Source organism: Aythya marila (assembly GCF_965140915.1).
Source record: "Aythya marila genome assembly, chromosome: 2".
NCBI lineage: Eukaryota > Metazoa > Chordata > Aves > Anseriformes > Anatidae > Aythya > Aythya marila.
The window spans coordinates 135,213,829-135,230,100 of record NC_139043.1 but is presented as its reverse complement, the minus strand read 5'-3'; the positions used below and the strand labels follow the sequence as shown (position 1 = coordinate 135,230,100).

The window sequence follows — 16,272 nt, the reverse complement described above, 5'->3', positions numbered from 1 at the left end:
TAGGCCAAAGTCAGTGAGCAGGGACATGATACCTTGTACAACTTTGGATGGCTCTACAGAAGTGAAATACCAGGCTCGTAGAAAGTACACCTATGCTGAGTTGCTCCCAGTAAGTAGTACCTGAAAATTTTAGTTGTCTTGCATCATGGGTTAAAATATTTTATTCTGTAGTATTAAAGGGGAAGTAGGCAATGATGGGGGAAATGGGTTTGATTATGTGAATGTCAATGCCTTATGCAGAGGTATAATTAGAATGTCAGCATTTTGTGTGTGGTATCTGTCACCTATTTGATAGGAAATCATGGCACATACAGAGGTTTATTTTCACTAGAAAGTGTTGATCTTCTCCATGGTGACCATGTGTTCAGTAGGCTATTATGGAAAACTCACTGGATAAATGCTTCAGTGGAATCATTACCTAGGAAAGTATATCAGACTTAAAGTGTAACTGAGAACTGAATCTGGCATAGGAAGTCATTAAAATAGTAAAATTCATAAGGGGAAAATATTTCAGTTGTAAAAGTCATCTTTATTGCTTGCATTCTTTGTTCTTTTGTTTGTTGAATTATTGCCTCCTAAGCAAGCCCTCAGTCCAGCAAGCCTCAGGAGGGACAGGCCGAACAGAAGAGTCTTCTCTTAATAACTTCTAAAATGCTGGCAAATCAAGCAATTTGAGATGTCCAGATTTAGCAATTTAAAACATATCTAAAACTTTAATAGTTGTGGATTGTTCACAAAGCAGATTGCTGTTTCACAGAGGTACCAATACCCATGGCTTCATACCTAAAAAAAGTATGTTATGAAATCTGGGCCTGTTTACACATGCATGGAATTAGTTGGATCAGTTGAGCACAAGATTATTTGCTTTTCACACCAAAACCATACTTTGTTTATTACTTCACTGCATTCTTTTTATTTCTCTGTTAATTTTGACAGAAAAAAAAAAAAAGCCTTGTCTTTGCAATTAGGGACATTTACATTTAGAAACTTACATTCAGGAAATGTTTACATCATGAACTATTAGTTTTTATGCACCTTCATCATGCAGGGTTTCTCTCTGGCCAAGGGAAGGAAAATTCTATCTGTTTACACTTGGAAGGCTAGACTGGAACCTACAGTCAGGACCCCCCAATTTGCTATCACAAAAACAATGTAAAGGGGAATGCAGGGATCCACAATTTAACTTCATACTGGGGAGTGGGATCTTCCTACTCTGATTCAGAAGCCTTTTCCATCCCTTGTTACTGCTTGGAAAGAAACTGGTGGTCAGCCACCATACTCATCTACTTTCACCTTTTCCATCAGAGGTGGCAGGCCAGCCAAAGTTTCTCTTTCATGATCATCAGAAGCTAATGTACTAGTTTGTAACTTCCTCTGGCTTCTCTGTGAGCATTGGCAAAATGGATGTATTCCTCCTCAAATGCCCTGGGAGCTAGCTGCTGCAAAGGGTATGGATTTTCTCCCTTACAATATTCATGATTTTGTTACTGATGTTGGTGGCATACCTCCAAGAGACATATTTTATTCCATGGAGATTAACCACTATGAGGTTTGACCAAAAATATCACTTGGTAACTTCTGTTAGTACAAAACACAGTAGCCTGAGCTGAGACAGCTTTTGACAGCTACGTGATATAGTTTAGTATCACTACAATTCCATGGATTCAGTGCTAAAGAGTCAATGACAGAATTAAGGCCAAGTTTCTTTTCCTATTTCAAGGAACCACCTGTGGGATGCTATGGTCATTTTGCTGCTCTACACACCTTAAGTCATCAGATTTACTCCATAAAACATGAATATTTAGTAGGAAAATGGTAAGGAGAGCTATGATCAATTGCACATGTAATAGAAAATGGAGTCTGGTTTCTTGGGATGAAGGTACTAATTGAACACACTGCATGGCCCTCCATTGCAATGTACTGACATTTAAAAATAATGAAAGCCTGTTATTCCTTGTTGTATAACTGTGGTTTTTTTTTTTTGTCCAGGGGAAAAGTGCTGCTGGCAGTGCTGTCTTAGGGAGATCAATAATGGAAAGCATGCTGCAGTCTCTTTATTTGGAGAGCAGAGCAGGCTACTACTTCACACACTTCTGTGAGAAGTCAGGGAATAAGGTATGAGCATTTTCCTACCCTGTGATAATTTAGTCCATAATTGACTGAATGCCAAGTTATAGAGGGCAGCCAGACTGAAAAAAAAAAAAAAAAAAAAAAAAAATTGGAGAAAGAAAGATTGATGACTGGATGAATTATTACTTGTGAGACTACAATCCCTCAACAACAATAAACTGTTCATATGTATATTCAAACTAATGACAGGTCTTAACCAAGCTGTCAGATCCTAACTGTCTTAAACCTATTGGAAATCTGAATGTACCATCAGGAATAAAAAAAAAGACTAATCGTTTTTAAAAACTGGCCTTTAACTTGGCAGAAAAAATGAGGTCTTAACCCACAAAAACATTTTTTATAAAGATGGAAAATCCGCTGTGCTATTACTCATGATAATCTGTCTCATTCTTGCTTGTTGGGTTAGCAATGTCCAAACTCTCCAATGTTTTAAAAACGTTCTTCTACTTCCATGAAGCTTTTTGGATTTCTGAGAAACATAACACTGTTTCTTCCCTGCAGTCAGTAAAGTCATCATTCATTGCTGGGTGTAAATTGAAGATTGGTTGGAACAATTTATTGATCTGAGTCAGTGTTTAGTGGCTTTTGAGGAACATTAAGTCTTTAGGGGAGACTTGAATGCGATCAAGATGGACATCTGTTTCACTGCTAGCACAACCCAAAATCGAGCAGCAGTAGCTAGAAATGCCTTTGGCTACCAGAAGGAAAAAGTCAACATTTTCAAAGTTGAATACCTTCAACTAAAAATGTTAAATGTGTACAGATAGAATCTAAGTAAAAGTAACTCATTTTTCATGGGAGATAGGCACCAACCCACATATCCTCTAGTATATGCAGGTGCCAAACTCCTTTGAAAATTATTTCCTTAAGGGCTTGTCTAAAACTGTGGAACCTACTTCATTTATATGCCAGGTTTCATAGGCTAAAGTTTGTGGAAAAAAGTTTCCTGTCCCTATCTTTTTGAAACACATTCATTATTGTCCAATGATGGTGGTTTCAGGGTATTTTTCAGATCCAAACACCATAATTAAAACAGAGGATTTGGGGAAAGATTTAGACTCCTTTTTTTAAAAGATAATTTGGCATTTGTTTGAATTTATGAACTGGTTCCAAGACACTATGCCTCAGAAATTCATGTAACAAAAATGCAACGATAGCCACAGTAACATATATCAAGTATACAATATTTAATTGTTTTGGTTATTGCTGCAAAATGCTGTTTCACCATGGCACAAATTCTGCATGTCCGTTATCAGCATTTCTTCTTAAGTGCTGGCTTTATGCCACTGAAATGTGGTTACTCTTCAAATGTTAACTACAATGTTAACAATTTTAATGGCCAATTATGCATAAAGGATACAATAAAAGATATAGTATCACAGTGACGATGCCATTAAATATGTTGTCCTTCTGCCAGTGTGCAACAGAAGATTAAATCCATTTTAAATTGAGCTTGATTTATGATGACCCCAAGGAGCTAAATAATTACTTGCATTGGAAACTCAACCTTCTATAAATGCCTGATATTCGGGTAGTAATAACTTACATTTTTTTTCATCTCTAGTTGTGGAAGAACAGTGCGTACTTTTGGGCTGACCTACAGGCTTATCATCAGCTTTTCTACCAAGAAACTCTTCATCCCTTCAAAATATGCAAGCAAGCTCAAGTAAGTTGTAAATAATGTATTTTTTCTTCACAAATAAATTTGTTCATTCCCTTCACAAATGCTTTTGTTCAGTGTAAAGACTGAAAAGAAGATAGAAAAGTTTCCAAATCTTGACAACTCACACCAAAGTATATCTGGTTTTGGACAATAAAAGAAGCTCTTTGGCTTGCTTCCACAGAATGTCTTGATTTAAATGTTAAACATGCATAGTTTCATTTCTAGGCTCTGTTGTCTGTTCCCAGTTTTATCTATTATACTCAGTTTACCTGATCTCCCCTTTGCTACTCTACGTCGTATTTGGAAACCTCCTGTTTAGTGTTAACATCTGTGATAACATTTTTTTATAAATCATCTAATTGTGTTTTACCTTTCTTTCCGTCTCCTACGTGGGTTAAAATTGCAGGTCTCGTAGTCCAGGCCTCAGATATTGACCTTAAGTCATGAAAATGGATCTTTCAGTTGTCAGTCCTGATTTTCCTTTTCTGGTTGTCAGGGCATTCATACTCTTTACATAAGCATATCTTCCATCCCCAGATTTGATCTTTAGACCCTTATTTACTGTCAAGCAGAATGGATGTTTCCTATAAACAAGTATTCTTAATAGAATATGCACTTTAAGTCAGGGAATAAAACAAATCTAAGGTGGTTCACCCCAGGCCATGGATACTGATAGCTCTTACTGACTGCAAAATAGTCTGATACTGCCAGGGAAGGAGGCTACAGCAGTGTGATATTGTGAGAAGGATTCCAAGCAACTTTTAACATAATTTTGTGAAACCAGTCTGTTTTTCCCCTGTAAACCTTGTGTGGGAGTATATTCTATCTGCATACTTGAATATACGCTGTAATAGAGCAAAACTACTTCAGAGGTTGTTGGAGCAAATATCTCTAGGGAGCAGTGGAGAATAATCTCATTGTATGGCTTACACTATTGAGCATCTTGAATTCGTCTTCTCTTCTAACTTGGGAGTTTTACTGGGGCAAATGACACAACATTGCATATTTGTCCATTTTTTTCACTAGAATCGATGTTAATTATATGGAAACTCTAAGCAGAGGCTGAAACTTGGACTCCCTCTCCCTCTTGCATACTGGGTAACCTGAAGTACTACCTTGTTTATTTTTTTTCCCCTTTAACTCTACCGATGGCATTCCTAAGGCTGACCATCTCCCATAGCTGCATGGGTTTGTGGCTAGGGACCTAGTTCACAACAGACACGTAAGCTGGCTGCCTCTCCTGGTGTCCTTCTTCAGAACTCTCACCTATCAAAGAAGCTGCACAAGCAAGTTGGACTGTGTGGATGTTTTGTCCCTATCCTTTTAACTTTGTAGCTGAGTCTCTGAACTTGTGGTATACTTAACTAGATAATCTCTGGGGAAACTTGATAGGGACTGTTACTCAGAAAATATAAGATGTTGGAGATTCACAAACAGATTGGATAAATCCCTCTTTCCATTAGGCAAAGATATACTGGCCCAAATTTACTGTGCCATTTGTGGGCATAGTTAGCTTGTTTAATCAGAGAGTTAGGAGTGTGGCAGTGGCACTCTGTGTAAAGTCAAAAAAAACATGAGAAAATTCTTTTTTTTTTTTTTTTAAGTAAAAAAAATAATTATTTAACCTACTGTATCTAGACTGTGTCTTGATCTTCCTGTATATTTTTCATAGACCAGTCTTAGGTTATGGTCTATGATGATCTCAGGTTAAGAGCTACAATTCAGTTTTTAATTCAGATTAATTTCACAGCATCTTCATCTCTTTTTGATACGGTTGCATGGTTGAAAATTACGGCTCAGGTCTTTTTTATTTTTCTTATCAAAATTTCCAGTGCTGGCCTGGTGGTGACAGCAGAACATCGCACAATCGGTGTTACTAAGCAATTGCAAAGAGCTACGTACACATAGCCATTAAAGTAAATACATCAAAACGAAATATGTGAAACTGTTCCATTAGCATAACTAACAGCTGAAATGTAACATAACAAATCAACACATGTGCTGCAACATTTGGTATCATTCTCAAGCTTGCCTTTTAAGGCTGCACAAAAATTATTCTTGTTTTCATTGGAACACTGTTAAGAGTCAAGCTGCATCCAATCTACAGGGTCTGCTTATGGAAAAGATGCTCTCCCAGATTCTGTGCTCACCTTTGGCACAATAAGATAGTCATACCAAATACTCCTAAGAGAATGTGGATCAGATTCTACCAACACATCATCCTATGTATTTTATTATTTATTACAGAAAAAGACATCCAGAGTATTCTGTATGTGTTCTGCCTGCTTCCTGTTAGGAACAAGAGCAAACCTGGATTGCTGTGTGTCTGCTACTCATTGTTTCATTTGTTAGGTATTTTTATATAGTTTTATGATAGAGAAGCACATTCATTCAGGGGGATGTATATTCATTCATTCAGGGAAAAACAAACAAACAAAAACAATCAATCAAACAAACAAAAACAAACAAACAAACAAAAAACAAATAACAACATAGAGTGAGGATGAAATCTGATACATAAGAAAAGTGATGGGTACTGGTAATCACCGAGGAACGTATGTCATTATTCACTATAACCATACACGCGGGAGTGTAAAATAAATTGGGAAAGAAAAACAATGAAGAAACAGATGCATCCTTTGAAAAAAAAATGTTACTTAGAGTTGGAAAGTTTAATATAGCTATGGGAAGTACAATATTTTAACACTAGAATCAGCTTAGATAAAGGAAGTTTTCATTACTGTGAAGTTCTAGGGTCAGATGCAAGATTTATGTTAATGGAAAGTGATGATGGAGGTTAAGGCAGTGCAGCCTTTCCATTTAAGGCCAGGCAGTGCATTGTATTCTTCCCATCATGTAATTCTGTCAAGCAGCTGCACAAGCCCCTCATTTAGATCAGTGCAATATCCACACCAAAGGGCAGCAACATGAAGCATTTGGACTTAAATTTTTGGTGTTTTTTGCTTTACTCTAGTCATTCTGAGATTACTTACCAAAGCCTTCTCATCTAAGGTGAATTCACAAAAAAACCCAAGGCCTGAAAAAACCCTGATTTGAAAATTAGTAAAAGAGACCAAACTCTTAATCTGAATTTTCTGAACATTTCATATTTTCAGATTTGTGCCATCATAATTAATTTCAAGATACAAACTCTGATCAAAATTCCAGATCAGGGTTTTGGGCTGGATCCATCACTTCTAATGCACTTACAGGAAAATGTATAGCTGGCAGGTAGGAAAGTTCTCTGTATTTTACAAAAGAAACAAAACATCGAGTAAATGAAGCATGATGTGCACTCGATATCACATGCCTAAGATTTTTGTAAGAGTTTTATAAACTTCAAATTCATATAATGTCATTTTTTTTTCCTGTTGATCCTTTAGGACACTGGCCAATACCACAGTTTCACTGTTCCACTGAGACTGAAAAAAACATAAAATTTCCATGACAAAGGAATCTAAAAAGGCTATGACCATTCTATTTAAAAGGACACAATGCTTTTTTTTTTCTCCTTTTTTTTCTTTTTCCTCTTGCTAATTTCATTGCCCAGTGTTGAAGGCTGTGTTTTTTCCTCTTTTCTGACATGCCTAGAACTCTTAGCAGTTGGTCTTCCCACAGTCCTTGCACTGAAATCAGCACAGACCTACAGATGTGCCTGCACCCTCAGCAGGGGACACCCCATTTGCAAGTGCATGCAATTTATTTATAAAAATATTGCAAGTGCATGCAATTTATTTATAAGAGTCAATTTATTGCTTTGTGATGTTATGTTTTTACATGGTGGGTCAAATTCCATAGCAATGGATTCTTACAAGGATTAAAGCAAAAAAATGGCATCACACCAAATTGTCAGACAGTGTGAATCTGCATCCTTCAAAGGTGAAGAGGCTGTACCGATTACAGCTCTGAGTGTCTGATTCTTTATGTTTGGAAAAGTGCACAACTAGGTTTAGAGGTTTAACCACCTCTAAATTTCTGTTTCACATGTATTACCAGCCCTAACAATTGTCTATGGAAAAACACACAAACAAAAAAGAAAGAATTTCTTTATTATGCACTAATTTTTCATATGAAATTAAACAGGGTTAGAGAGAAGTTTTGCAGGTCGAGTAGCCTGCAAAGGCAGTCCCTAATACAGCAAAACATCACAACAGTGTTTGTGCTAGCAGATTGCCAATAGGTTTTGGACTATTTAAAATTTCAGAAATCTGGGCAATTTCTGACCCTGTAGGTAGATATTTTTTGTCATCTCGAAAGAATACTGGTAAAAATATTTAATTTAACCCATTGTGTACAAAATCATGAGGGAAAGAGGAACACCACCTAGTAAGTTGTGTTTTTTCATTTTTTTTTAAATTTTATTCTTAAATCTTTACTGAAAATGACCAGCCATTTAAGGAATGAGGCTAAATGTGTGTGAAAATATTGAGGACCTATTTTAGCCCCTTTCACCTATTTGCAGGTTGCTTGTGTGGTTTTATGAGTCATGACAGGTGGACCAATATATCCCTAATGATGAATAAAATGGTTAACCGGTTAACCTCTCCTTAAAAAATCTATTTCTAAATAGATCGCATCTTTTTATCATTGGGTTGTTCCTTTCTAATTTGTCTATCTTACATGTTACATGGATTGGATCAGGCTAGAACATAACTGAAGCTCTGGTAGTTTTAGGGTTCTTCAAAGTAACTTCTAAGACTTGAAATCACTGTGAACCTAATTAATGCTCTCCCTGTTAAATTTCAATTTATTCAGCGATTTGCTGAGAAAGGTATAAGTTAGGATAAATGTGGTCTTTTTCTTTGGCTAGGACTCTACATGTGAATTTCCTATTTCCTCAGCCATACCCTTCCACCTTTGGGCTGCACTGATAAGGTGGTCCATAATAGCTACAAACAAGGTTGCCCAAAAAGGTGGTGGTAAGGTGGTCCAAAATAGCTACAGTCTTTGTTTTCAGTGATTACATCTCCATAGAAAGGGAGTGGAATCCTGCAGAAACAGCAAATATACTAATTACAGGTTCTAATTGGAGGATTTCAGCTTTTGTAGCTCTGTATTCCTCGATGACCTGATACCGTGAGAATCTAGAGGGTATGTTTGAAAGGTCCAAAAGAATAGAGATGTAGTCTGGTACTATTGCTGTTTGAAAGAAAGAGTCTAATAAGTCAGAATTTGATCTAAGTCAAACAGAAATATAATTATTTAATGTACTCAAACATTCTCTCACTGTGCTAGAAATCTAATAACAACTGTGTTCTATTATTGCTTGAAAACAGAGTAGATGTACTATTTTCCTCCTTCTACTGCTTTGCTCACCTACTAGTTACAGCTGGATTTTATCAGCATAAAGAAAAATGAGATTTATCAGAAACCTGCATTCTTCATTGTCAAAACTGTGTGAAAATAAATACTGAAGATGGACTCTTCAGTGCCGTCCTACAGAGAAGTTCTGTTTTTTTTTACTAATCTGATCCCCAACCATATGTTTAAAAATAGTTGGACTTTGACAATGTGAATAAGAGAAAGCATTTATATGAATTTTATCATGGCAATCTCTCTTTTCACTTGATGTCTTAGCTGCAGTCAGCATTATGATGTATCAGAGAGATATTCTTGAATATATGTTTTCAAGATATTCCTGGAAGAAAGTGCTTTTTTCCAACTCTTCAGTATTGTCTTTCACAGCAATTTGTGAAACATTTAAAATGAAAGAAGAATTTGATCTAGGTCTCTGTTTGAAAAAAAAGAAGTCTTTTGGGAGGAAAAAAAAAAAGACAAAAAAAGACTGTGCTTCAACAATGTGATGCTAGTGAAAAGAAAACATTCTCCAGGCTCTGCGTTTCTCTATTTTTACATGTTGAATGGCAAATTCTGTGTGTTTCATAAAAAAAAAGCGTATTATAAACCTTGCTTTGGTAAGGATTTCTTCTGTTTTTTTTTTTTTTTTTTTTTTTTTTTTTTTTTTTTACAGTTCCTTTATGCAACTTACATTGCCCCATCTGCCAGTATGGACATTGGACTTCATCAGAGGAAGAAAAACATGATTTATCAGAAAATTGACCCAGCTTTTGAGGATCTTTTTGACTTAGCAGAAGAATATATCCTCATTCTTCTGTTAGAACCATGGATGAAAATGGTGGAAGCAGACAAGTACACTTACGGAAAGGTAATTGGCTTGGATGACACTGTGAAAAATTTCTGTCATCAAAGAAAATCACAAGAACTTTCATATACAGCCTTTCCCCACTCCTGCACTTAATTCTGCTTTATTTACAGCCAGGAAGGGTGAAGTATTATGGGATATCTCACTCACACACTCCCTTCTACAAAGATGCAAGGAGTAGGCTGAGCTTCTTGTGAAGAGCAGACTTCCACTTCAAAGGGTGTTGCAGGCTTAATAGACCCCACACTTGGTGGAAAGGGAAGGAATGCCTCTTGCTACAGCAAAATTTCTCTTTGTGCTATATACTATATATATATATATATAGTATATAGCACAATATATACTATATATATATAGTATATATAGTGTATATATATATATACTATAAAGGGATTATGTAGTACAGTGTATTTTTTTTTTTCACTACTTTCCTGCATGTACGTATGGACAAGTAGCAGAACTTAGACCTAAATTCAAATTAGAGAATGGTCTTCTAGGCCTATTAGGAAGTCCTAAAAGGCCATTTCTAGGTGGTGGGTAGTACTACATGTTTAAGAATAGAGTATAAGGACAGAGAAAAAACGTACAGCAGTATTGCCAGCTTCAGCACTTTGCAATTGAGGAGGTTCATATTTCAGATGTCTCGTTCACATTTTTATGTTTAATAGTCTTTGATGACCCTTTTTCCCCACGACTTTATGTAAACGTGTCTTGGGTCACTGTATATCTTCAGCCTCACTGTAGCAGTTACGATCCATGGTTATGAAAATGAACCCAAATACTTATTTTGCTATGTCATCAAAGAAAATCACACGAACCTTCATATGCATATAAAATATAAATACTTGTCTTGGTTCGTTTTCAAACCCCTTCCTGGTAATTTCACCTGATGCCCTAATTCTATAAGCACGAGGAACAGTGAACAATTGTTATCTTGTCATATCCTTAGTGTTAATGCTTTTACATGTCTCTGTCATAACCCACTTCAATTACATCTCTTTGAAACTCACAAATCCGTGACTATTTAACTTCCCCTTTTACAGAAGTCAATTCATACCTTTCTTAAATTTGTCAATCCCATCTGTAGTTGCTATTTTATGTTCTTTTCATGAGAGGCAAGCAATACTTAAGATTTGTATGCGCTAAGGATTATGTAGTGGCAGAATGGTATTTTCTGTTTTGTTCTTTTTTTCCTTTCCTAATTGTTCCTGTTATTCTAGATGCCTTTTGATTTCTGGTGAACTTTGAGTGGATGTGCAAAATGTAAGCTAATAGCCATCTGCAATGATTCCAAGATCTCTTTATTAAGTAATAGCAGCTAATGTAAAGTCCTAATTTGGAGCTCATTTGAATGACCTAACGTTTATTGTTGTTGAATTCAGCTGTCCTTGTATCACGCAGACATTAAGTATCCTGAAATCCTGGAGCTCTTCACAGTCAATTTATTTTTTTGCTTTGTGGAATCATTTTGCAAACTTTGTTGTCTCCTCACTCACCTCCTTTTCCAGATAATTTCTGAATATGTTTGAAAAAACAACCTCAGCACAGATCCCCAGGAGACTCCAATAGGAACCACACCCCATTATGAAAACTCTGTATTTCTTTATTTTTGATTTTCTACCTTCTAATTAATTCACAAGGGGACCTTCTATCTCATCCTGTGATAACTTAATTTCCTTAAGAAATTTTGAAAGTTTGAACATTGCTGAAACTTTCTAAAATGAAATATGGGAATCCAAACACATCTGCAAAATATTCCATTTAATTTTCAATTTTTTCTGTGTTATTTTTTCCAAGCTATTCATCTAAAATTGTTTGTGACCTGCAGAATGACGTGTAATTGATTGGTGCTTTCATTAATCTGAAATTTTATTTACTTTCTATCAGACTAATATTAAAGTAATTTGTATATTATTTGCAAATGCATATTTTACACACATATGATAATGTCTAGTATCTAGTGCTAATGCCTCGTGGAAGCACATGATCGGCTAAGCAGAGTATTAGGATACACCACTTGCGTATAAAAAGGACTCTGCTTTTGAGGACTCTGAATACAACATTTTCACTGCTTCTAGTGATACAAGAACTCCTCCAAAGTAAGAATCAAAACCAAACCCTTACTTTATGTTAATTAAATGCACGTGTCAGGTAATACTTCCTTGAATTAACTGAGGATTAATCTATTCCTCTTTTGGTTTAGATGATGCTTTGCTTTGCAAGTGTTCAGTTACAGGCAGACTTTTAAGTAAGTGCCCTAATAATGCAAGCATCCTAATCAGAGATTGAAAAAAAAATAGAACTAAGTCCTTTTGAATGCACAATATATATGTGTTTGTGAAGAGTTATTATAAACAGACATAAAACAACCTGTTCTGGGAGGCACTCAAGTCTCTTTGTACTGGGTGCAGGCTGTTGCATTAGGCACACTCCTTCTGAGCACAAAGAAAAGGTCTGCTTTGTATTTTCTTCAGTCCCTGGCTCTACTCTCCCCCTTTGTTCTCCCATACATCAGGATGTATTTGGCCCATAATGAAACAAGATATTTTATCAAGAATTAGGTGAGTTCAAATTTGTTTATTTGGGACATAGTCAGTATATATCTACATTTTTATCTTTAAGCAAAACATGAAAACAGGAGAGTTCCTTTTTATTATTGACTCTCATCCTGCCTCTATCTGTTCTTTGTTTGAAGTTTGTGAAAAACGTTCTGAATTATTTTCCTATTTGCTTTTAAACTACATTTTCTTTTAAAGAAAAGAATACCCCAAAGCACTTTGTAACAGTGGAATAGAGTTACACTGAGCCTAAGGGCATTCAGATAAAATGGTGATTAGTGTGGTATTCATGTTTACATAAAAGTGTAATGAATATTAATCTAAAAACTCTTCTTTCTCTTGCATGCAAATTCTTGTTTAATTAGACCACAGCTTTCTAATCTTTGTAATAGGAGTGCTAATCAATTTAATTAATTGACTCAGTTTTGCTAAATATCCTAAACCTACATTTGAATGGTTTAGTCAGCCGAGAGGGACACCAAACTATTCTTTACTCAGTTACGGGTTGTTTGCACATAACATGGAGCATTACTCTAACTATACATGTACATATAATGCTTCTAGTTAAGTTAAAAAATACCAACAATTAATGAGTTCCAATCATGTACAATTTACTGTTTTAAGGCATTAATTAACTGTTATCAGACTGAAGAAAGGAACAGGACTGAGAGTCTGAAAGCTTTCGACTTAATTGTTTAGATATTATAGTAAGATGTCATCCTCGTCTCGAATTTCCTTTTCTGGAAACGTGTCATTTTATCTTTTCATTATTTCCCACTGAGAGTGATAGTTTTAAGACCTGGCTTTCTGCTTCTCAGTGACACTTTGGAATGCAATTTGCTAATTTGCTGGTAGAGGCTATCAGGTAAGTCTGGTGTGCTTTATACACTATAATTCAACAATTTTTTAAAATATGGTGTTCTTCCCTTAAAGAGGTTATTTAGCTGTGTTTTGTAGAAATCTACATGTGAAACTACATAGACCTGAAAATTTTGTTCCACCAGCGTTTTTAATTGAATTGTTTGCCACAAGGATGTGACTTCTAGTGTCTCCTAAACATCTGTCTCATTATTGGCAAATGTATTCTTTTCTATCCACTGTCACTGGCAAGTTGCCTGTCCAGTTCTCCATCTTTCTATAATGTGTACTGTAGGGATGACATAAGATATTATTTTTATTAGGTGGAGTTGGTGGAAGAAACTCGACAGCTGGACTCCGTGTACTTTAGAAAGCTCCAGGCTTTGCATCAAGAGAGTGTTTCCAAGAAGGATGAGGTAAGACAAGTACCTACTAACAAAAACAAACTCTTTTTCTATCAGAGAGGGTTAACGCTTTGAGTATCAGCAATGAAAGACTGACTAAATGCCAGTTTGGAGAAGAGAGTAATCTGATTTCTACCATGCAGGTTTTGTGTAATGATTGATAGCTATTGTGTTAATTACAAATTCAGTTTTCTGTCAGTTACATCAATAATACATCATTATATGATTGGACATAATGGGACAGTTTCCACTATTTGAACAAATATCCCAAATTCAAGTAAATTACAGGTATGTATTGGTTTATTTGATTAAAGAACCTGCAGATGGTATGCTTAAAGCAAGCATAAAAATTAAGCTGTATAAGAGTTAGGGCCTTAACTCAATCTATTTTCTTAGTGATCACAAAGCTGTTCTATGGAAACAGAAGTTGTTTAATGCAGGATTATTAGACTGGGCAAATATAGAGACGAGCAAAGTAGTTATGCAAGTGAAATCATTTCTTCCCTCAGAGTACTGTTGCTGACACTGGTCTGCCATCCTGCCCTGATGTTCTCAAAGTTGCTCAGAACTTGTGTCCAGTTCCCAAAGAATCGGGAGGTTCTAATCTGTATGATCTGATCCACGACAAACAGAAGTTAGAAAAGTTCTGGGTTTTTCTTAATGAGCACTCTGCTGGGTATGTTTCTTGTTTATTATTAATTTATCCATTTTAAAGTTCAGAAGAAATCTCTGCTGAGAATCTTGGCTATGTAAATGCTCATGGATTTTAATCTTTTTTTGTGTGTGTGTTTGCATATTTATGAAGTAGGCATGCACATTGTCCAGACAGCTGAATTGTCTTAACTATTTTTGAGGGTAAAAATTCTTCTTCATAGCGTGTTTGTAGTCCAGTTTTACTTTCAGTTTATACTTTTATTAGTGGCAAATTCCTGAGTGAAGCAATGAGTCAATAATGAGTAAAAAATATCTTTTTTAGTACAGTTTAAATTGAGTACATTTTAAGAATTAAGGTAGGACATTACAAAAACGTACAAATAGAACACAGCCATGTTATGCTTACTGTGTGAAGGCAACTGTAGTTTTCTTTGTACTGATCTGAACAGAATTAACTACGCACCCCTAACAGATACAGTTTATGCAAGGTTCTTGAAAAACAACCCACTTGTTTAAAAATGAAGATTTAAACAATAGTTCTAGCAGAAGTAAATGTGAGTTTGCCACTTTTTTTTTCCTTCTTTTTTTCTTCCCAAGCCCCTCACTTATCTCTATTCTGTTTTAGGAAAAGGCAATTGTACTTTTTTAAGTAACTGCTAGTAAATCCCTTAATTGTCACTTCCTTGAACCTGGGTTCCCATGAGCTGATACTTATAGATAAACACTGCTGTGGTTTTAAATTGGATGTTCGTCACTTTCTTCTGAAGTGCCTAAGGATGGTCATCTAGCACAGGATTCCTCTGGCCAAGACCAAATGTCACCACTTCTGCTTATCATCATAGGTTCCCTTTGTAGTCAGAGAGATAAATACTTCTGGACACAATTCTTGTTATTCTGAAGGGAACATCTAGAAACAGTTGGATGAATCATTTCTAAATGATTAATTTATCTATTTTTCTTCATTGACTACAAAAAGACTGTAGGTAACAAGCTTAGACTGAAAATTTCATGGTGTAGGTGTTCACGTTCAAGCAAGCATGGTGCCACATTTCTTCTAAGTTAGTTATCTAGATCAGTGGTCTCCAAACTCTTTTGATTGTGCACACCTGTCAGTAAAAGTTTTTTGAGCATGCATACTCAATATATTTGTATTTATTTTTTTAATAAATTAGAAGCATGTACTACTGAAGTTCTAATAGTTTCTTCCTCCCTCCCAGTGGGTTGTTTCATGAACCCTTGCATGCTCACACTCCACTTTGGAGACCACCAGTCTAGACTTCCTCTCTAGCTGGGGTAATGGTAGCAATCACCAGTGAACTGGCTAGGATGGAGTATGCTAAGTCACCTCTGTGAGTTCCTGTCTCTCTATTAATCACAGACAAGTCCTGTGTTAAGTAATAGAGCCGGCCAGAGAAATGCTTAATCTATGAACAATTTGCCTTTTGTGAAAATTCCTAAAGAAAAACATTTGAAAAAGTATCAGAAAACAGTTTTAGAGATAGGTCCAGACCTAGTAACCCAAGTCTGTTGTGGCCCAATTGTAAGGAATTCAAGTTTCATGAAGTCAGGTTGCTAAACACCTGCACACAAATTCTGGTAAGAAACAAAATCAATTTCCATTAATTTATACCCTGTTAAATATACAGGATACAATCACACAGTTTCAGGACAATTTGTGTTACTTAGGTTTAATGGGTTATTTATAACTAATTTGTTAGTTTTGCCAGAGCAACTGACCCTGCACATGCTCCTGATCTGTTCGAAGTAAAAACTAGAGCATGCTTGGATAAGCCATCGCTGTAGACAGTTTAAGCTAATACACTTTAAGATGATATATTTTGC

The 16,272-nt window shown here is 35.8% G+C and overlaps 1 protein-coding gene across 1 annotated transcript in view; it reads left to right on the top strand.

The window, feature by feature from the left end:
- The window catches only part of RGS22 (regulator of G protein signaling 22), a 63,722-nt gene that overhangs the window by 27,801 nt on the left and 19,649 nt on the right, over positions 1–16,272 (top strand). The window contains exons 12-17 of the mRNA XM_082752766.1: positions 4–109; positions 1,990–2,115; positions 3,695–3,796; positions 9,765–9,959; positions 13,696–13,788; positions 14,286–14,452. Coding sequence (XP_082608892.1) covers positions 4–109; positions 1,990–2,115; positions 3,695–3,796; positions 9,765–9,959; positions 13,696–13,788; positions 14,286–14,452 — 789 coding nt within the window. The remainder of the gene's footprint in view (positions 1–3; positions 110–1,989; positions 2,116–3,694; positions 3,797–9,764; positions 9,960–13,695; positions 13,789–14,285; positions 14,453–16,272) is intronic.